Source organism: Monodon monoceros, unplaced genomic scaffold (assembly GCF_005190385.1).
Source record: "Monodon monoceros isolate NGI ecotype Baffin Bay Population unplaced genomic scaffold, NGI_Narwhal_1 Super_Scaffold_5, whole genome shotgun sequence".
NCBI lineage: Eukaryota > Metazoa > Chordata > Mammalia > Artiodactyla > Monodontidae > Monodon > Monodon monoceros.
Genome location: NW_021703782.1, coordinates 91,234,880 through 91,258,329, shown reverse-complemented (window position 1 = coordinate 91,258,329; position 23,450 = coordinate 91,234,880). Strand labels below are relative to the sequence as shown.

The 23,450-nt window shown below is 39.0% G+C and overlaps 1 protein-coding gene across 1 annotated transcript; it reads left to right on the top strand.

The window, feature by feature from the left end:
• The first annotated feature begins 1,300 nt into the window (after positions 1-1,300).
• Positions 1,301-2,246, top strand: LOC114883663 (olfactory receptor 13F1). Its single transcript, XM_029201541.1, is given in 4 exon segments — positions 1,301-1,633; positions 1,636-1,811; positions 1,813-2,155; positions 2,157-2,246. Coding segments are annotated over 4 exon segments (936 nt in total). The 5' UTR covers positions 1,301-1,306.
• Positions 2,247-23,450: the final 21,204 nt, after the last annotated feature.

Sequence of the window (23,450 nt, the reverse complement as noted above, 5' to 3'; positions counted from 1 at the left end):
TTGTAATTTTTTTTTTTGGTTAATGTGAAATGTAAAAAAAAGAAATGAAACCTTAAGCGTCTTGTATATAATTAGATTATCTATAATTTTTTTTTTGGCGGTACGTGGACCTCTCATTGTTGGGGCCTCTCCCGTTGCGGAGCACAGGCTCCGGACGCGCAGGCTCAGCGCCATGGCTCACGGGCCCAGCTGCTCCGTGCGGCATGTGGGATCTTCCCGAACCGGGGCACGAACCCGCGTCCCCTGCATCGGCAGGCGGACTCTCAACCACTGCACTACTAGGGAAGCCCTATAATTTTTTATTATATTCACTAGTTTTCTTTTTTAGATTCCACAATTAGTGATATCATACAGTATTTGTCTTTGACTGATTTCACTAAGCATAATACCCTCCAAGTTCATCCATGTTGTTGCCAAGAGATTTTAAGATAATTTTTAAAGGGAGTTTAATTTCTGCATTTTCTGGATCTTCATGAGTTTTAATGTATAATAAGAGTATTGCCTGGGTATAAGTTTTAGAACTATTTACATACTCACAAAGGTATGGGTCCCAATAATGAATGAAACTGTACAGGGGATGTAATAGTGTTTAAATGAGGTGGGTTATTTTTGAAACAAGTGTGTGGACCTCTAAGCTGTTAGCTGGAAAGGACAGAGTTCATTTAGACCCAGAACTTCATAGGTGTTAGTTTAAAACTCATTTATTTGTTCCTTTCAACATTCCTCCTCTTCTTCCACTGAAGATCATTACTGGTTTTTATTTTTACAAATGTGCTTTCTTTTCCTCATTTATTTGACTGAGTTTTCTAATTAGTGCTCAATAGCTTATTCAATGTTCTTTCATATTTTTCATTACTCAGTACTTTCACATCTTTACTGAAAACCTGCTGTGTGCCAAGCAAAGGATTACGAGCTGAGATTCAAATATTAAATTTGTTCATTCTTGTTTTCAAATTCACTCTTTTCTAAATTTTGTTTTGAAAGAAGGGCAAAGAAAACTGAAGAGACTTCTAATCTACTGATTCTGCTTTTCAGACCCAACACCAAGCTGGCTGAGCTCTGGTTGGTTTGTCTGTAAGTCGCTGACCTGCCACTGAGGGACACAGGCCAAACCTGTTTCCCCTCCTCTTAGATTGATAGATACATTGTCCTGTGATTTCTTATGGTAAAATTGCGCTTATAATAGCGAAAATAAGTTCGAAAGTGTTTTCTTAACTCAGTGAACATTATACTTTATCCCTCTCTTTGTGTCCTCAGATGAAATGAATAGAATAATATTAGAATAACTACAGGTAAAAGGAAGCAAATGCAAGGCGAAAATCTCACCAGTTGGAGTTTTTTTTTCCTGGAAGGTTTTTCTAGATACCCAAAGTTAGAGATTGTTCTCTTTGCCTTCGGCCTTGTAATGCATCTGATAACCCTCTTGGGCAACGGCACTCTTATTTTAATCACTGTCCTAGATTCATGCCTTCAAACTCCCATGTACTTGTTCCTTGGAAATCTCTCTTTCATGGATATTTGTTACACATCTGCTTCTGTTCCCACTTTGCTGGTGAACTTGCTGTCATCCCAGAAAACCATCATCTTTTCTGGGTGTGCTGTACAGATGTATCTGTCCCTTGCTCTGGGCTCCAGGAGCAATGCCTGCTCCTGGCTGTGATGGCGTATGACCATTACGTGGCCATTTGCAAGCCGCTGAGATACCCCATCATCATGAACAGGCAGGTCTGTGTGCAGATGGCCACTGTCTCCTGGGTGATGGGCTCTCTGATAGCCCTGCTGGAAACCAGCTTCGCCCTGCAGATACCCCTCTGGGAATTTCATCCATCACTTCAAGTGTGAAATTCTGGCAGTGCTGAAGCTAGCTTGCACAAGGTCATTGCTCATGGACAGGATCATGCTGGTGGTCAGCATGCTCCTTCTGCCCATTCCAGTGCTCTTAATTTGCATCTCTTATGTCATCATCCTTTCCACTATTCTGAGAATCAGCTCAGCAGAGGGAAGAAACAAAGCTTTTTCTACCTCAACTGTGGTGTTCTTGTATTATGGGGCTTCACTCTCCATGTACCTAAAGCCTTCTTCGTCAGGCTCACAAGAAATAGATAAAATCGTCTCGTTGCTTTGTGGAGTGCTTACCCCTACGCTGAACCCCATAACTTAACAGTTTATGAAACAAGGAAGTCAAAGATGCTGTGAAAAAAGTGCTGGGCCAAATATACTTGCAGCAAATACAGGAAAATCTCTGACTAGGGGCCTGTGGTTTCACCGGGGGTATGCTCCTGGCAGAACTCAACAGAGAGATTCAAGACAATACACTCACCCTTAGAACACTGACTTGAACTTGAGTTCTTTCATCTTACAGCTGTGAGATAGGTGTATACAGAGTGATTGCCTATGGGCGATAATAGGTTCCAGTTTGCATTTAGTAGTAATTTCTGCCTTTTCTGTCTTATGCTTGTGAGAAGTTTGGGGCTATAGGGTCATCACACATTTGCTGCAGAAGGAAACTTGTATGAATTTAGAGTCAGTGAATGTTGGTGCAGAAGAAACTTGTCTGTCATTTCTGCCTTAAATCCTTTCCAGAATGAGGTGAGAGCATAAAGAAACAAAGAAACAATAGACATTGGCCTTGGTTACTTAAGCGAGAAAACAGAATCAGTGAAACAGAATCAATGAAAAATTAAAAGACTTGCTCAACATCACAGCTGTAGGACCAGAACTGCAACCCTTATCCTTTGGACTTCTTTGCCAGAGCTTGTTCTACACACTGAGTGGCTCCCTAATTACCCTTCCTCATTCAAAACTCCTCATTAAAACTCTTGACTCCCTGAATAAGGCAGCAATGCCTACTTGATTTGCTCAGCTGTCAACCTTGCTTTTCTAAGCACCTAGATACTTGCACAAATTGTATGCATTTCTATGCCAGTATACCACCCATACACTAATTAGGTCTTTTTTTTATGTGTGTTTGTCTTTTTTTCTTCATTGGATGATTGACTTCACAAAGTCATGGGTTCCTGTTATTTTGTACCTTTTGTTTACAGCAGTCATCTGGTAAACTAATAAATTTATCAGCTTTCAACCAATTTCTTTATTTGAAAAGTAAGTACCATTTGTGAAAATTATGAAGAAGAAACAGCGTGGGCAAGGAGGTCTATTGCTTTGTTAATATCCAACAATTACAGAGACTATATTTACATTTGTTGTTTTAAATCTTTTATTTGTATGAAAATATTGCTTCTTAAAAATGCAGATTCTGGGTCCCTACTCTCAGATGTTCTGATTCAGTAATAATCTAATAGTTTCAGATTATTCTGATAATCTGCACTTAAAATAGATCCCCAAGAAACTCTGAAATAGGTTATAAGATGACCATACATTGGGAGACATTATTTCCAGTGAAAACCTATCATTCCAACAGAAAAGTGGGAATAGCTCTAATTTATCCGTTTTTCCTTTTCCTTTTGTTTTTTCCCCCATTCTTTCTGCCTCCATGTGTACCTTCTCACTTGCCTACCTCCACTTCTACAGTAGGGAAGGGGAGAGGGTTTTGAGTGGAGGAAGGTTAACCTACTTGAAAAATTTCAAAATATGAAAGACCTAAAAACTTTTAGTATTGGACGTTGAGTTCTGGATTGTTTAACTCTTAGACCATTCCCTTGGATCTGCGGCTTCCATTACATGTTCCTGGATGTGTAGCCCACACAGAGAGACACTTGAAATAATCCCATGGCAAAATTCTGGTGATGGAGCAAGGGGACAAATTTGGTGCCAGATGTTGTTGCCAAGAGATGTTTGATGGTGGGGGATGGAAACAAGCCCTGAGTAGATGGTTTTAGGATGGTAGGGGAGAGCTGACCAGGAAGCTTTCATCCTAGAAGTAATTCTTTTTCTCTTAAATACCTCAGCCTTTTCAACCCAACTACCACATTCATTTCCTGGCAATTTCAAAATCATTTTGAAGTGACATTTGATAGTAGGCTTTTATTAGAGTAGCAGAGCTGGATTTTATAGTAGAGTAGAATGAATTGTCTGCCTCCTAGACTTAGTTATAATATGTGTGGTACCAAATATAAACAGGAAGAACCAGAGTTACAGAAGTAGCTGAAATCTTTACTGCAAAGAATGAGCTATGAGAATCTGAAGACACAGAGACTGAACACCCTTAGTAATTAGTATATCAGCTCTGACACAGGGAACTGAGCATATTGACATGGGTCATTGAAGTAGGTTATAAATGACCCTGATGTCAGAAGAGGACCCAGGATGGAACCCTGGCAGATATCTCCCTAGTAGCTCTTGGCTAAGAGATTAGGAGTTACAGTAGTTACAGTGATATGTTACATAAAGTTACTGTGAAAAACAAGTGAATATAAATATAAATGTGTTTCATATATTACAGGCAATACTAAAGTTCATTATTGGCAAATGGTACATTCTGTCATTTGGGTTAGATTCCATCTCAACCAGTACTAATTACAATCATTAGCTTTATAGATTCTCAGGTAAGGGATCCTTGTCAGGTATCATTAAAAAGAGGAATATATTTGACAGAGAAGGTAAAACCACCTCTGACAGAGTCAGTTCTTGAATGAATGATATGACCAGATTTATGCTTCAGAAAAATCAGATCCTGTCACTTCCCCGTTTAAATCCCTTAGTGGCTTCTTATTACCATAAGCTTGAAGTCCTTAAGATGACATGCATAGACTTTCATAATCTGATTACCCACCATTTACATCCTCTGCTCTGGGAACCCCAAATTCCTTTTAGTTTTATTAAAGTGTTGTGCTCTGTCTTGCTTCTTTTATTAAAAGCACTTAGCACAATTTGAAATTTGATAATAATTTGTGGGTTTACTTGTTTAATATCTCTCTCACTAGTCTGTGGGTACATTGAGGCAAGGACTGTATCAATTTCATTTACCAATGTAGACCCAGAGCTTAGCGCAAGGTCTGGCGCAGGGAAGACATTCGGTGCATACTTTTTGTGAAGGACCAAGTGCTCAGTGAATATCTGTTGAATACAAATATGCATATAATAAACTTTTGATGGCTCTTCAAGTAGGTACTTGACCATTCCTGTGGTGAGAGAGATGAGGATGTCAAAGGTGACTTCCAGGTGTCAAAGAAGGCTGATAGGGCTTCCCTGGTGGCGCAGTGGTTGAGAGTCCGCCTGCTGATGCAGGGGACACGGGTTCGTGCCCCGGTCTGAGAGGATCCCACATGCCGCGGAGTGGCTGGGCCCATGAGCCATGGCCGCTGAGCCTGCGCATCCGGAGCCTGTGCTCCATGGCAGAAGAGGCCACAACAGTGAGAGGCCCGCGTACCACAAAAAAAAAAAGAAGGCTGATATGTCATTAACTACCACAGGGGATACTTGAAGAGGACCAAGTTTGGGGGCTGAAGGGTAAACCATGAGTTGTAATTTAGACATGTGGAATCTGTCATGATTTTGAGATATGTAAGAGATATCAAGGAGTCAGTTGGATATGCTAGTGTGGAATTAACAAGAAAGATCAGCCTGGAGATATAAACTTGTAACATATTTGCATATATATAATAATTTAAGTATTGAACATGGTTAACTTAACTAGGGAGAGAGTATACAGTGAGAAAATTGCCTAAGTGAAACTAGAGGAACACTAATATTTAAAGCCCATCAAATAAGAAAAACCAACAAAGCGGCACTGAAAAGTAGCAACCTCTAAAGCAGGGAGAGGGCAGAAGCCAGAAGACAGATTCCAGTTTTGATCAAGATGAAATAAGCCCGCTCTACCCTGCTTTTCTCACTGACTGCAATTAAAAACTGTAGACAGACTGCATGGACCAGGCATTTGAGGGCTCTGAAAAATAAATGATAACACACAGACCTGGGAAGGAAACTGGAACACAAGGTACCAACAAACTGATGGTGAATTTTTTGTTTTTCTTTCTCTCCTCCACCCATCCAGCACCTCTTGACCTAGACTCAAGGGCAGCCTGAAACCCAAACCTACACACTGGGTTCAGAGGGAAAGATAGAAGGAGCTCCAAGAGAAGCTCCCTTTTTGTGGTCTGAAAAGGAGAAATGGGGAGCAAAGGAAATTTCCTGATTTAAAAAAAATTATCTCTGGGCCAAACTCCCAGGCAATCCTGTGGTGACAGTGGCAGCTCGAGCAGTGGTGGCTGGGCAGGCACCTAAAATCCTTAGGAAAGAGAACCTTCTTCCTGCCTGGAGGAACTGTGGTCCCACGAGCTTGGGAAGAGTCCCCACTGCTTTTTTTCTCTCTCTATCCTCTCACTCTTTCGTACCTGAGGCAGGGACTTCCAGCCTCCAGAACTATGAGAAAATACATTTCTGTTATCTAAGCCACCCAGCCTGTGGTACTCTATTATGGCAGCCTGAGCAGACTAATGCATGGCCCTTGCCTCCATCTCCAAGGCCAGCAAAGATGAGCCCAGTCTTCCTCATACTGCATCACTCTGACCCTGCTTGTGTCATCGCATCTCTTTCTCTAACTATCTCTTCCATCTCCTTCTTCCAGTTTTAAGGGCCTTTGTGATGACCAAGACAGATAATCTTTGTGGGACCAAGACAGATAATCTCTTTATTTTAAGGTTAGCCGATTACAACCTAATTCCATCTGCAACCTTTATCTTCTTTGCCATCTAATCTAACATATTCACTGATTCTGCATCCTGATTGGATATGGACATCTTTGGGACCTTTATTTTTCCTGCTACATCTTGATTTCAAAAGGACTGTGCTGTGAAATGGGAGCACTTTTGGATTCTTGGACATTCATGCAGATCTTACTCCAATTCCTAAAGACCCAGAATGACACTGCAGTATATATGTCAGTGAGTCTGCCTATGAATTGCAGGTGATTGAGATTCACTTCAGAGTTCACACATGGAAACTCTGAAGACAGCCCCATGGTTATTTCCTCAGTTTGCATGTAATATTTGGAATAGATATTATCAACAAGTGGCACATCCCCACGTTGGCCCTATGAATTATGGAATAAGGAACATTGTAGTCGGAAAATCCAAGCTGAGGCCCCTGGAACTTCTCTTTGCTACCAAATTATAACATTAAAGACCATATTGCAGGACTTCCCTGGTGGCACAGTTGTTGGGAGTCCACCTGCCAATGCAGGGGACATGGGTTCAAGCCCTGGTCCAGGAAGATCCCACATGCCGTGGAGCAACAAAGCCCGTGTGCCACAACTACTGAGCCTGTGCTCTAGAGCCCACGAGCCACAACTACTGAGCCCACGTGCTGCAACTACTGAAGCCCGTGCACCTAGAGCCCGTGCTCCACAAGGGAAGCCACTGCAATTAGAAGCCCGCACGCCACAACAAAGAGTAGCCCCTGCTCGCCGCAACTGGAGAAAGCCAGCACACAGCAACGAAGACCCAATGCAGCCAAAAAAAAGACCATATTGCATTCTTGGTGGAATCATAGAAATCAAAGGCTTGGCATAAAAAAGAACAAAATAATGCCATTTGCAGCAACATGGATGCATCTGGAGATTATCATGCTAAGTGAAGTAAGTCAGAAAGAGAAAAACAACTACCATATGATCTCACTTATATATGGAATTGAAAATACGACACAAATGAGCCTATTTATGAAACAGAAACAGAATCCCAGACATTGAGAATAAACTGGTGGTTGCCAAGGGGGAGAGAGGGGAGAGGGATGGATTGGGAGTTTGGGATTAGCAGATACAAACTGGTATATCTAGAATGGCTAAATAACAAGGTTCTACTGTATAGCACAGGGAACTATATTCAGTATCCTGTGATAAACCATAATGGAAAAGAATATGAAAAACAATGTATATATATATATATATATATATATATATATATATATATATGTAAAACTGAGCCACTTTGCTGAACAGCAGAAATTAACACAACTATATTTCAATTAAAGAAAAAAGGAAATCAAAGTCTTAGAAGATTCAAGGAGTGGTGATTTCTATCACATCCTCAACTTTCCAAATTGGTAGGTGCAAGAAGACTGATAGGTTTTGGGGAATGAAAATGAATTAAAATATACTTATTTTTATGGTGGTTCTAATTGCAGCTACTTTTCTAGACCTTATTAGAGTGGTGGCTTCCTTCCTTCCTCCCTCCCTCCCTCTCTCAAAAATAAGAAAACAAGAAACCATCTGTTTTCACTTGGCAGAGTTAGCAGTATGCCTTTACCTCCACCAGATTACTTCAGGCCTTTTCCTCAATTCTCTAGTTCTAGTTGACAAATAGATATTGGGATATTGGTCTGTAGTTTTCTTTTCAAGTGATTTAAAAAATACTAATACATTTTATTTTATTTATTCATTTAATGATTCAGTAGATATTTACTCAATACTGAATGAGTATGAGGTGCTTTTTTGGGTGTCCTGGAGGACACAGACATAAGCAAAACATGTTTTTTTGTCCTTAAGGAGTCCAAAATCTAACAGGAAAGACATGTGTGAAAAAATCTAAAAACCAAGGCAGAACAATCACTTCACATTATAAATAATGCTTTTGTATTTCCATACATCATGATGATAACAAACCTTTAGGAGATTTCTTTGTCTTGCTTTGGTTTAAGGGTAATGCTGGTCTCATAGAATGACTTAGGAAGTGTTTCTTCCTCTTCTATTTTTTGGAAAAGTCTGAGAGCATTGGTGTTAATTCTTCTTTAAATGTTTAGAAGAATTCACCAGTAAAGTTTCTGGTCCTGAGATTATCTTTGTTGTGAGAATTTTGATTATTGATTCAATATTTTTTACTAGTTATAGGTGGGTCCATATTTTCTATTTCTTCATGAGTCAGATTTGGTAGTTTGTGTGTTTCCAAATTGCAAAGGAAGAAATAAATAATCCTTGTTTGTAGATGACATGATCTTAGGTATAGAAAATTCTATACAATTGAAAACAAACTCAGTGGTTGAAGATACAAGATCAACACACAAAAATCAGTGATATTTCTATACAATATCAGTTGACAATGCAAATAAGTTAAGAAAACAATTCCATTTGTAGTATCAAGAAGAGTAAAACACTTAGGAATAAATTTGATTTAAGAATTACAAGACTTGTACACTAAAAACTACAAAATTGTTGAAAGAAAATATAGAAGACCTAAATAAATGGAAAAATATTTCATGTTCATGGATTGGAAGACTTAATACTGTTATTAATTTTTAATTAAATTAAAAATTTTAATTGTGGTTAAAAAACTCATACATAAACTTTACCATCTTAATGCTTTTCAAGCTTACAGTACCGTAGTGTTAAGGATGTTCACATTGTTGTGCAACACATCTCCAGGACTTTTTCATCTTGCAAAACTGAAACTCTATACACACTGAAAAACCACTTGCCATTTCTCCTCCTCCTAGCTCATGGCAACCATGATTCTACTTTCTGTTTCTATGAATTTGACTAGATGCCTCATATAAGTGGAATCAGACAGGATTTGTATTTATGTGACTGGCTTATTTCACATAGTATAACGTCCTCAAGTTTCATCAATGTTGTAGCATGTGACAGAATTTCTTTTTTTAATGAGGTTGAAAAATATTCCATTGTATGTCTATACCACATTTTCTTTATCCATTCATCTATTGATGGACAGTTGGGTGGCTTCCACCTCTTGGCTATTGTGAATAATGCTGCAGTGAACATGGGTGTGCAGATATCTCTCTGAGATCCTGCTTTCAGTTCTTTTGGATATATATGCACAAGTGAGATTGTTGGGTCATATAGTAGTTCTACTTTTAGTTTTTTGAGAAACCTCCATAGTAGTTGTTAAGTTTTCCATACAGCTGCACCATATAACATTCCCACCAACAGTGCACGAGGGTTCAATTTCCCCACATCCTTGCCAACACTTGTATTTTTTGTTTTTTGTTTTTCTTATATTAACCATCCTAAGGGGGGGTGAGGTGATATCTCATTGTGGCTTTGACTTGCATTTATCTAATGATTAGTGATGTTGAGCATCTTTTCATATACTTTTTGGACATTTGTATATCTTCTTTACAGAAATGTCTATTCAAGTCTTTTGCCCATTTTAATTATTTTATTGTCTTTATTATGTCCTTAATTCTTCAGTATGGGTAACTAGGCTCTTTTTTTTTCATTAAGACTTTAGAGTAGTTTTAGGTTCACAGCAAAATTTAGGGGAAGGTACAGAGATTTCCCATATAATCACTGCTCTTGCCCCTTAGCCTCCACCATTATCGACATTCCCACCAGAATGGTACGTTTGTTGATGAACCTACACTGACACATCACAGTCACCCAAAATCCATATTTTACATTAGGGTTCACTCTTGGTGTTGCACATTCTATGGGTTTGTACAAATGTATAGTGACCTGTATCCATAATTATGTCATCAGAGTATGAAACTTTACAGTATTTGTAATTTATAAAATGGAGTAAATTTCTTAAACTTGAGAGTAATGCTTTCCTTGGACATTTTATGAGTACTCTGAAGCACCTCCACCTCTCAATACTGCGCTGTTACTCATAAATAGAATCATTTCACTTTGAAGGCACTTCAAATTCCCCTTAGGAAACTTTCTGAGAAGAAGAGTTCCCCTACTAATAAGTCTCAATTGGATTTTCCCAAGTTCACTGCAAACCTATTGCCTACCTGTGGGGCTAAATCCCACGGTGTCTTATTTAACCTGTGTGCACCTCCAGGGCAGCAGGGCCACATGAGTTCTAAACTGTAATGAAGCCCAGGGAAACACAGCTCCCTCCAGGGCAGTCAGAACTGGCCTGTGACCTGTACTAGTGTAGTGGGAATGGTATCATAATGAAGAACTGAGGTGCTATAGAAAAAGAAAAGCATTATGATTATCTTGGTTAGGTAAATTTTGTCAACAAAGGTATGTTCTAGTGCTATTCCCTCAAGGGGCCATGGGAAGATCTTCTCAGAGGAGTAGTGGAGCATCTGGAATGAGAGAAGGACTAGGTAGAGTGGTGTGCGTGCATTTTACTGCTCCCTGAGCAAAGAAGTACCTTCCCAGTATGATTCTTTCTTCATCTTCTATTTCCTTTCCTCAAATGGGCCTTCAGATTAACCTATACAACATTTCCCTCTACAGGCAAACCTTGCTTTATTGTGCTTCACTTTATTGCACGTTGAAGGTAGTGTTTTTTTTTGTTTTTGTTTTTTACAAATTGAAGGTTTGTGGAAACCCTGTGTCGGGCAAGTCTATTAATGTCATTTTTTTCCAACAGCATTTGCTCACTTCACGTCTCTGTGTCACAGTTTGATAATCCTTGAAATGAACTTTTTCATTACTATTATATTCGTTATGGTGATCTCTGATCTTTGATGTTACTGTTGTAATTGTTTTGGGGCACCATGAACTGTGCCCATATAAGATGGTGAACTTAATCCATAACTGTTGTGTGTTGTCTGACTGGCCCACCAACCATTGTTCCCCCATCTTTTCCCCTCTTCTTGGGTCTCCCTAGTCCCTGAGACACAATATTGAAATTAGACCAATTAAAACCCTACAGTGGCCTCTAAGTGTTCAAGTGAAAGGAAGATGCAAACATCTCTCACTTTAAATCAAAAGCTAGAAATGATCAAACTTACTGAGGAAGGCATGTCAAAAGCTGAGATAGGCTGAAAGCTAGGCCTCTTGTGCCAAACAGTTAGCCAAGTTGTGAATAAGTCCTTGTAGGAAGATTCACTACCGTAGTGAACACATGAATCATAAGAAGGTGAAAACAGTCTTGTTGCTGAAATGGAGGAAGTTTTAGTGGTCTAGATAGAAGATTGAACCAGTCACAACATTCCCTTAAGCCAAACCTAAGCCAGAGAAAGAATCTAACTCTCTGCAATTCTATGAAGGCTAAGAGAAGTGAGGAAGCTACAGAAGAAAAGTTGGAAGCTAGCAGAGGTTGGTTCCTGAGGTTTAAGGAAAGAAGCTGTCTTTGTAGCATAAAAGTACAAGGTGAAGCAGCAAGTGCTGATGTAGAAGCTGCAGCAAGTTATCCAGAAGATCTAGCTAAGATAATTAATGAAGATGACTAAACAACAGATTTTCATTGTAGACAAAATAGCCTTCTATTGGAAGAAGATACTATCTAAGATTTTCATAGCTAGAGAGGAGAAGTCAATGCCTGGTTTCAAAGCTTCAGCACACAGGCTGGCTCTCTTGTTAGGGGCTAATGCAGCTGGTGGCTTAAGGTTAAAGCCAATGCTCATTTACCATTCTGAAAATCCTAGGACCCTGAAGAATTGTGCTAATCTACTCTGCCTGTGCTCTAGAAATGGAACAACAAAGCCTGGGTGATAGCACATCTGTTTACAACATGGGTTACTGAATATTTGAAGCCCACTGTTGAGACGTACTGCTTAGGAAAAAAGATGCCTTTCACAATAAATATTATACTAATGCTCATTTGACAATGCACCCAGTCACCCAAGAGCTCTGATGGAGAGGTACAATAAGATTCATGTTGTTTTCATGCCTGCTAACACAACATCCATTCTGCAGCCCATGGATCAAGGAGTAATTTCAACTTTCAAGTCTTATTATTTGAGAAATACACCTCATAAAGCCATAACTGATGGGTCTGGGCAAAGTCAGTTGAAAACCTTCTGGAAAGGATTCACTGTTTTAGATGCCATGAAGAACATTCGTGAACATTGAGAACATTCATGATTCATGGGAAGAGGTCAAAATATCAACATGAACAGGAGTTTGGAAAAAGTTGATTCCAGCCCTCATGGATGACTTTGAGGGGTTCAAGACTTCAGTGGAGGAAGAAACTGCAGAGGTGGTGGAAATAACAAGAGAGCTAGAATTAGAGGTGGACCCTGAAGACGTAACTGAATTGCTGCAGTTCCACTCTGGGTAAAATGCTATCTAACAGCATTGCATGCTACAGAGAAATCGTTTGTGAAAGAAAAAGTCAATTGATGCGGCAAATTTCATTGTTTTATTTTAAGAAATTGCCAAAGCCACCTCCACATTCAGGAACCACCACCCTGATCAGTCAGCAGCCATCAGCACTGAGGCAAGATCCTCCACCAGCAAAAAGATTATGACTCACTGAAGGCTCAGATGATGGTTAGCATTTTTTTAGCGCTTAAGTATTTTTAAATTAAGCTATGTCGACTGAAGAAAAATGAACAACCTAAAAGTTGCGAGTTAAAATTTATTAGGAGACCTTATTGAGGACTAATAGCCCCAGGGGCAGCCTCTCAGATGGCTCTGAGGAACTGTTCTGAAGAGGTAAGGAAGGAGCCAGGATACATAGGAGTTTTTGCTGAAAAAAAAAGGAACCGACAAACCCATGTAATCGAACATCAGAAGATTACTGCTAATAACAAAAACAGACATCTCAAGTTAATGATTTAAGTGCTTTCTATGTTTGGGAAGATGGAAGAGTCTGGGCTCATTGAAATGATTCCTTAGATATGCATCTTATCTGTCTAGGGCGTGTCCTGAGCACAGAATATTTCCTGTTTTTCTCCATCCTGAATTCCCCTCAGGGTGCACCGTGGTGTGGGGGAGGTTAGGGGGAGGGTCTGCAGTGGCTGATGGCTTGATGGTGCACAACATTTGGTATTTACTGGAATGGCAGGGACCATTCTGTTTCCACAGGTATGTACTTTCTTTTATTTATTTATTTATCTATTTATTTATTTATCTATCTATCTATCTATCTATTTATTTATTTTTGCGGTACGCGGGCCTCTCACTGCTGTGGCCTCTCCCGTTGCGGAGCACAGGCTCCGGACGCACAGGCTCAGTGGCCATGGCTCACGGGCCTAGCCGCTCCGCGGCAGGTGGGATCCTCCCGGACCTTGGCACGAACCCGTGTCCCCCGCATCGGCAGGCGGACCCTCAACCACTGCGCCACCAGGGAAGCCCTGTACTTTCTTTTAGACATAGTGCTATTGCATACTTAATAGACTACACTATAGTGTAAATATAACTTTTATATTCACTGTGAAACAAAAAAATCATGTGACTAGCTTTATTGCAATATTGACTTTTTTTGTGTTGGCCTGGAACCTAACCTACAATATCTCCAAGGTATGCCTTATCCTCTTGACCCATTGTAAGGGAAGAAAGTTCCTTTGACATTGTATTAATAGTAGCACACTGCCCAGAACAAATCAAGGGCTAGTCCCCTCCTACTGCATATGGGTCAGAACTATGTCCGCAATGCCTGTTAATTTTAGATGGAATGTACCACCTACTTTAGCAATTATTCTGAGCAGTCCTGGTCCAGGGGCGGCTACTTCCAGTATCAGGTTGCCTACCAGCTGTGCTTCAAGAAGAACTTTAGTAGCTCATCAAAATTCTTTAAAATTTTCCTTCTAGCATTTGTGGTTTTTCAGCCAAAAGGCAAAGGTTAGCACGGGATGGATGGAATTTACATCTGGAAAATGGCATTCCAACTTAAGAGAGACATCAATAAACAGGGGCTGAGTCATATTTTATGCAAATATTTTGTAAGCACATTATCCTTGAAAAAAATTATTTTACCTTCTGTTGTATTTTTAAATTGCACAGTCAATGAATAAATATATTCTTGTAAAAACTATTAAAGTGAAATGCCTTAGCAGAATTCTCCTTTGAATACATTCACACTGGTCCCAGACCCCCACCCCAGAGTTAATTCCTCTAATCAGAACTTTATGCAATACTATAGTAGTTCTTGAACTTGACTGTGCTTGAGAATCACCTGGAGAGCAAGTGGCTTGATTCCACAGCCCCCAACTCAGAAATTCTGGTTCAGTAGTTTTGGGGTGGGAAGTAAGAATGTGCTTTTCTAATTAGATCTCAGATAATGTTGATACTGTTAGTACACAAATCACATTTTGAATAACGCTACTATTGGCATATAGTATACAACTTTGTGTATTTGGTTTTATGCAAATGTTATACTGTTTGCATTATTGTATAATTTGCTTTTAAAAATTAACAGTGTGTCTCAGAAATAGCATCATGGCAATACATAAAGATTTGCTGTATTTTTCTAAGCTCCTGCAGAATATATATTTTCTTCTAATTTATTGCATGCTTTTATTAGAATTACTTTTCCTTTCTCGCACAATTTGTGTTCCCTAGAGTTAATACTTGCCTTTTTTATGCTTTTTTTAATGTTATTTTTAATTAACTCAAACCCAGACACCAGCCAGAGTGTATATTTTCTTTCAATATGTTCACATACATTAATTATTGTATAAATTTCACCTTTTGAAGAAATCTTTCCTCGGATACTTCTAACTTGCTAAGTCTTTACAGGCCACTCTTTAGACTTGGTATAGAGCTATGAATTTTGGGTCTCTCTTTATATTAGCCCGAGGGTTGCTTTTGCCTCTGACTGTGGTTGTGTTCCCTGATTCCTGATTTGATGTCTTCCTCCTTCTTGGTTTACTGCTTTGTTTTTTGTTTTTTTTTTAACATCTTTATTGGAGTATAATTGCTTTACAATGGTGTGTTAGTTTCTGATTTATAACAAAGTGAATCAGCTATAAATATACATATATCCCCATATCTCCTCCCTACTGCCTTGTTGTTGTTGTTTTTTTTTTAAACAGAGGAGTATTTATTTATTTATTTTTAAATTTATTTATTTATTTTGGGCTGTGTTGGGTCTTCGTTTCTGTGTGAGGGCTTTCTCTAGTTGTGGCAAGCAGGGGCCACTCTTCATCGCGGTGCACGGGCCTCACTATCACGGCCTCTCTTGTTGTGGAGCACAGGCTCCAGACGCGTAGGCTCAGTAGTTGTGGCTCACGGGCCTAGTTGCTCTGCGGCATGTGGGATCTTCCCAGACCAGGGCTCGAACCCGTGTCTCCTGCATTAGCAGGCAGATTCTCAACCACTGCGCCACCAGGGGAACCCAGGGGAACCCCCCTACTGCCCTGTTTTGATGACCATCCTTCAGTAGCTTCCCAGGAAAAGGTGCATAAGTGCTCATTTCTTTGAGACTTTGAATGTCTGAAAATATCTGTTCTGTTGATGGTTTGTCTGGCTATAGAATTCTAAATGTTTTGAAATTTCTTGATGATATGCCTTTGTATGGAGACTTTTCACCCATTGTGAGTACTACCTGGAAACTTTCGATATTAAAACCCACATCCTGGGACATTAAACAAAATACTTTGATGATTTTCTTCCCTTTATTTTCTCTGTCTATTTTTCTGGAACTTTTATTATTATGTTGGAACTTCTGGATTGGTACTCTAATTTTCTAATCTTTTATCTCTCTTTGTGTTTTTGGTTTATCCTCTGGGAGATTTTCTTAATTCTGTCTTCCAAATTTTCTGTGTAATTTTTCCTGGTTTTGATCATATTTTTAGTTTCCAAGAGGTATTTTTATTCTTTGAATGTTCCTTATATACCACAACTTCTTTATCCATTCATCTGTCAATGGACACTTAGGTTGCTCCCATCTCTTGGTCATTATAAATAATACTCCTATGAACATGGGGGTGCAAATATCTCTTCGACATAGTGTTTTTGTTTCCTGTGGATATATTCCCAGAATTGGAATTGCTGGACCATATGGTAGTTATATTTTTATTTTTCTGAGGAACCTCTATACTGGTTTCCATAGTGGCTGCACCTATTTACTCTCCTATCAAGACTGTGCAATGGTTCCGTTTTCTGTACATCCTCACCAGCACTTATCTCTTGTCTTTTTGATGATAGCCATTCTAACAGATGTGAGGTGATATCTCTGTGTGGTTGTGATTTGCATTTCCCTGATGATTAGTGATGTTGAGCACCTTTTCACGTACCTGTTGGCCATCTGTATGCCTTCTTTGGAAAAATGTCTATTCAGATCCTCTGCCCATTTTTTAATTGAATTTTTTTTTTTTTTGCTATTGAGTTGTATGAATTCTTTATATATTTTGGAACTTAACCTCTTACCAGATGTATGATTTGCAAACATTTTCTCCCATTCCATAGGTTACCTTTTCGTTTTGTTAATGATTTCCTTTGCTGTGCAGAAGCTTTTTATATTAGATTTTGATTTATATATTTCAAAGCTATTCAGTTAAATCCATAAAAAATCATGATTATTGTATCTTCCTGATGTATTGAAATGTGCTTGCATAGTTATTAATATATAATAATCCTCTTGGGTCCCTCTAGTAAATTTCATCTTATATTCCATTTGACATTAATATTGTTACAGTTTATTTTCCATTAAGCATTTTTAATATATCTTTTTAAAAATTGTAGTATAGTTGATTTACAACAGTGTGTTAGTTTCAGGTATGCAGCAAAGTGAGATATTCTTTTCTCATCCCTTTGTTTCAACATTGTCTTGTAATATTGAGCCTGTTTTTTAAAAATAGCAAGAGTTTATTTTTACGCTCCTCAGTCTGTGAGTCTGTCTTCTAATATAAATTTTACTTATTCATATTTATTGTTATTTATGATATACTTAGGCTTGTTTCTACTCTTATTTATTTACTCATTCTTGCCTCTCCCTTTTTTCATTTGTCTCCCCATTCCCCTCTATTCATTCTTGAATTGATTGTTTCTCTATTTTTTCCTGCTATTAGAAGAAATAATGCCATACACATATTTAAGCTTACATCCAGGCTCTCTGTCATGTAATTTTGCAGTGCCCTCTTAATATCCTGGAGCTAACAATGTCTATCAATTAATATCTACATCTGTATCATTTGGCTATTGCTATGATGATGTTTCATAACAAACTAAATAACCTAAATAAACCCAAACAATAGCAATCTTTTTCACCATTCATGCAGCTATGCAACGGAATTGAGGTTCAGCTGATGTAGACTAAGCTTGGTGGCACAGCTCTGCTACTCACTGTAGCTCTGTGGGATGGTTGGAATAGCTTCGCTTCAGGCTGTGGCGGTTGGGTGGTTCTGCTCCATGTGTCTCTCATTCTTTTCTGGGAACAGCAGGGGAGCTGGGGCAGGTTCTTCTAATAGCAGTGGTGGAGACACAAAAGAGTAAGCTTAATCCTGAAAGCCCCTTTCAAGTCTCATTGATTTGTAGTGGCTACTAAGCACGGAGTCAAGGGGTGAAGAAATAGACTCCAGGATATTAAGAGGGCATTGCAAAATTACACGACAGAGAGCATGGGTGTATAATCCTATTACTAGGGAAAGAGAGAAATGTTAGAATAACGACCCAGTCTACCAGGACATTCTTCCCTTTAACAAGATGCATTTTAAAAAATGTATACAGTTCCTCCGTTATTCCTACCTGTCATCTTCTGTGTTGATATTTGAGATTTTCGTTGTTTGATATTTAAAATGGCTATTATTTTTAATCTAAACACATATACTTATTGAGATAAGGACATATAGGGCACTGCATGGATCTGAGTTCTTGCAGTGGAAGCTATGATGTGCTGATCTGAATCTCCATCAGGAATGAAAGACTCTCAGCTGTAGAGAATGCTGCCAGCAGCCAGTTTTCAGCTCTCAGCCACCATAAAGGATTACCTTGACTGAAGACAGCTGCCTTGACAAGGTCATGCCCTCTTCCCAGGTGGTCACATTCAATGACTGTTCAATACAAGGGTATAAAAGTCCAGCCCTCGTGCCCCAGTTTGGGATGGGTCTGAAGGGTAATGCAACTGTTGGCACTCCTCAGAGAATCAGGTAAGGCTTCTTTCTGTTGATATTGTATGACTGCCCAGCTTCCGCCTCATCTTGCTCCCTTCTCTTCCCCGGGTGTTTATCCTCGGAGCACTCCCTAACAAACGTTTTTACACACTAACCTCTGTCTCGGGAATAACTTGTGTTGGTCTGAAAACTGCTAAAGGTCTTTCAGTATTATGCCTTGTGGTTTTATGATCCAGAGCGTATACACACAAGTAAGAATTAATTCTGTTAAGACAGATGGGTCTGCTTACCTGTCCTCCCTGCGATTTTGGAAAATGGAATGTTGCATGTAATGGTCAAACGTGATTGACTTCATCAAAATGTATTTCCAAAGCATCATGTGGAAGGAGTACTTCTGAAAAATCAAACCTTTTGAAAACACCAAAATGGGAAAAGAAGTACTTATCTGCTAAGTAGTCATGGGGAATTATGTACAGTGAACCTACACATATACAGTGGGTCTTTTTTTTTTTTTTTTTGTGGTACGCGGGCCTCTCACTGCTGTGGCCTCTCCCGTTGCGGAGCACAGGTTCCGGACACGCAGGCTCAGCGGCCATGGCTCACGGGCCCAGCCGCTCCGCAGCATGTGGGATCTTCCCAGACCGGGGCACGAACCCGCGTCCCCTGCATCGGCAGGCGGACTCTCAACCACTGCGCCACCAGGGAAGCCCGACAGTGGGGTTTTGATATTAATTTACAACTGGTGTGTAACTATGAGAGTTTTCCTTACTCTATCAGGCCTAGATTTCTCTTCTCAAATAATTTAGGTTTTATTGGTGTTTTTCCATGTAGTGGACATGATGAAGCTTTATTTGCATAACATTTTTGAGGACATGGAGGTAGAGTATAGGCCAAGATTTCTTCCTTGAAAGAAAGTGAAGGGAGTGTTGAGGACAGTAAAATTCAAACAAAGAGGGGATAAGAACTCTACATAAATTCTTGGTGAAACAAGGAGAGAATGAAGTTCTGAGAGTGGAAATGCATAATGGATCTCCATCTTGGGATGTCATTTGGGTCCAGCAGGGGGAATTCTTCTGGGCATGACATTCTAGGGTTCTTAGCCAGGTGCCTTTGGCTCAGCTGAATAGCTTTTTCTCAGTTATCATAGCATTACTTTTTTTCATGATCCAAAAATGTTGTAAACCCTCTGATATCAGAAGCTTCTGGAAAGAGCTATGATCGTTTAAGCAGAGAAAAGTAGGTTCCAACTTTGGGGCATTGGTGGAAAGCACCAATAATTTCATAGACGTGTGAAGAGCACTGGTGGTCAGAGGTTACTGATGCTAGCAGGTGGGCAAGAAGAACATTGATAATATGAACTCTTGTGAGAAACTAACAAAGCTGAGTATCGGCTCAGAACAAAACACCATATTATCATCACCCAAGTTCTTCATATTCCATCTAGCTGGTATACTCTGGAGGCAATCAGGGTCTGTTTCTCCTCCTCTTTCTCCTCCTCTCTCTCTCTCTATCCTCCTTTCAGAATGCATATTTGTATTTTGGATTATCTCTTTCTACGTGTTTTGATGCCATTTCCTTCTACCAGAATCTGATCTTTCTTAACGACCTATTGTTAGTTGAAAGTAATGTATGGATCTTGTTTAAGTAAATAGAAAAAAAAAAAGAAAGAAAGAAAGAAAAAAGAGAGGAAAAAATAAATATATTTACCCCCAAAGACAAATCCCTTGATTGTTTAAAAGGATAAATTTATTAATGTCTTTTAATTGACTTTTTTCCAAACAGGATTATTTTGAATCTTGGGCTCATGCAAATTTTTATAGGCACACTAGGGGGCACTGTTGAGTTATAAATATCCCAGTGCTGTTTGCCTGGTTTATATTAATGCTGAACTTGCAACTCCTTTCCTTGATGTCAGTTATTTCACCTTCTGTGCTAGCAGTAGGATATGAAATAGACGTGGAGATTTGCTTCCAGTGCAGAAAAAAAATAATGATGACTTAAAACAGCACTTGTTGATGAAAGTTAGGGAAGAAAAATGCGTATTTGTGAAGGAGTACTGATTTTTTTTCTTTTGGCATTTTTGGATTATAAATTCACATTAGTGATACAGCCAATATACAAACCACAGTTGTAGCAACCAGAGAAAGAAACAGGATATGACCCCCTTTGTGAGACGCTCATAGTATTCTCAAGGAGGCAGGGGAAAACTTCATTCATCTGCAGTTTATTCAGAATGTTCTTTTCTTTTACTTGTCATTTTGGAATGGATTTCACTGTTGCTAAAAAGGTACAGGAACAACAGCCTCAGAGCTAGAAATCATCTGTTTCTTCACAAAACAAGTTCACCCCAGATCAGCCATGTGACCTGCCCCAGCAGTGCCCAGTCCTCTGACCCGAGTCTTGCTGGAACAGCATCTCTTTTGGGACTGAAAAGGAATTTATGTTCTAAGTCCTTCATACTATTTCTCTCAAGTTTGGTGCCTGCTATAATGTTGAGTCCTTTTTCCTTTTAAACCAGGTAGTGAAAAGTAAAACTAAAAGCCCAAATCCATTCAACAGAGAATTCGATGTGCAGATTTGAGATAAAATAAGCCACGAATATTTGAGCAGTATCATGATATACATTGCACAATTTAAAAAAAGTTGGTTAGGGTGATTTGAGTTTTCTCATTGGTAGAGCTAGGTTAGTTATGGGACCATTTAAATTGTTTTAAACATTATTCAAAACAACCTCAGAAGATTCTTAATTTTTAAAAATGTTTTGTGTTAATAGAATCATGTCTAAGTCTGGTTTTTTTCCATCTACACTTAATACAGTTATATCAGTTCAGAAATATTTTAGGAATGATGTGCTCTCATTAATTTCCATTAAAAAGCATTTATTAAAAACATGCATTTGTTTATGTAGTTACTATGCATAACTAGTTATGTGCGACTCCTAGTCACCTGATGTCCGCCCTGACCGAGGCACCAGATATACCTGGATTTGCATCCCAGCCCAGCGGGTTTTTCGTCCTGGGGCTCTCTTGGGCAACTTAGTTGATTCTCTGAGTCTCAGATTGATGAAGATATGAATACTTTTATCATAATGGCTTTATAAGGATGAAATGATGCACCGATGTAAAGTGGTCAAGTTGGCAAAGTATTCAATGGAATCCAGTGTGCTCCTTTTCACATCTACTTAAGATCAGCAATGATGCAATAGATAGAAACAGAGTCCAAACTGCCACATCACAGTGTGTCCTCACATCACTCTGAAAAAAATCTCACAAAGGAAAAGAAAATACTACAAATGGGGATGCACATTTCATGCACTGTGGTGTCAAAGGAAAAGCATATTTCCTGTCCAAAACCTAGAATAAATTTGAGCTATTTATAGTATATGCTGCACTCCAGAGTATTTTAATCAAAGTCTTGTGAATGACTTTGTTTTTAAATTAATTAATTAATCAATTATTTTCTGCGTTGGGTCTTCATTGCTGTGTGCGGGTGAAGCGTTCTCTAGTTGCAGCGAGTGGGGGCTACTCTTCGTTGCGGTGCATGGGCTTCTCCTTCTGTGGCTTCTCTTGTTGCAGAGCACAGGCTCTAGGCACACGGGCTTCAGTAGTTGTGGCTCATGGGCTCTAGAGCTCAGGCTGAATAGTTGTGGTGCACGGGCTTAGTTGCTCTGCGGCATGTGGGATCTTCCCGGACCAGGGATCAAACCCGTGTCCCCTGCATTGGCAGGCGGATTCTTAACCACTGCGCCACCAGGGATGTCCCTTGTGAATGACTTTGGATCAAAGAAATGAATCAAACAGTCAACAGAAGTAGAGCCTCTGTTTCCTTAGTGCCCCATATTCATGCTTAGAATATGGTGCTTTTAAAATTTTATATTAAAAACAAATTTTGAAAAGACAATAGGGCTCAAAATCCAAGAAGTGCAAATGAAGATAGATGAATATAAAGGAAATAGTCTCCCTTGTACTCTTCTGATCATTGCTGTTCCCCAAGGCAGTGTCTGTTATATTCTTGAGTATCTTTCTATTGAGAGCAGATAGGTAGATAGATATATGGATGGATGGATGAATGGATATGAATATGGACATAGATATAGATATAATCTTTTCAAACATGTGGGATATATCTTTAGGCTAAATTGCTAGAAAAAAATATCAGCAATGCCTATATCCTTCAGTAGCACCATTTATTACTTTTTTTAATCATAATTTGATGGTATAAATGATATTCCAGTGCAGTGTCAAAGAGTACTTTTATTATGAGTGATATTAATTACCTTTTATGAGCCATTTTCAGTTTTTTCCTGTGAACTGTATTTTCATGTCCTCTGCCCATTTTAAATTGGACTCAGTCTTATTAAGATATTTATCAATAAAAATGTATTAGGAAAATAAGACCTTTGTCTGTAATCTGAGTTATGAATATTTTCCCCAGTTTTCTGTTTATCTTTTGGCTTTTCTTATGTGAGTCTTAATATGCAGGCGTTTTACATTTTTCTGTGAACAAGTCACTCCAAGATTATAAAAACATAGAATTTGCCACATGCTGAATTTCTAAGTGTATTTTGCTATGTTTAGTGTTTATTGCATCTTCAGAGAATTTTTTTTTAATTTTCTGGAATTATTATCTTTCACTCTAAAGAAATAGAATAAATGTATTTCTAAAAGAGTTGGCGGAGACCAACATGGATTATAGAAATGGATTGTATTAAAGACTGCACAATCTCTAAGACTAGAGTAAGACATCATAGCTCATTTGATACCCTTAGAGGCCTTGCTTGGCGAATACAGGCAAATGATTTTAATTAGCCTGTTGTACGTCTGTAAATGGATGCTTCTAAAGAGCCTGAAATGAGTCCTTTT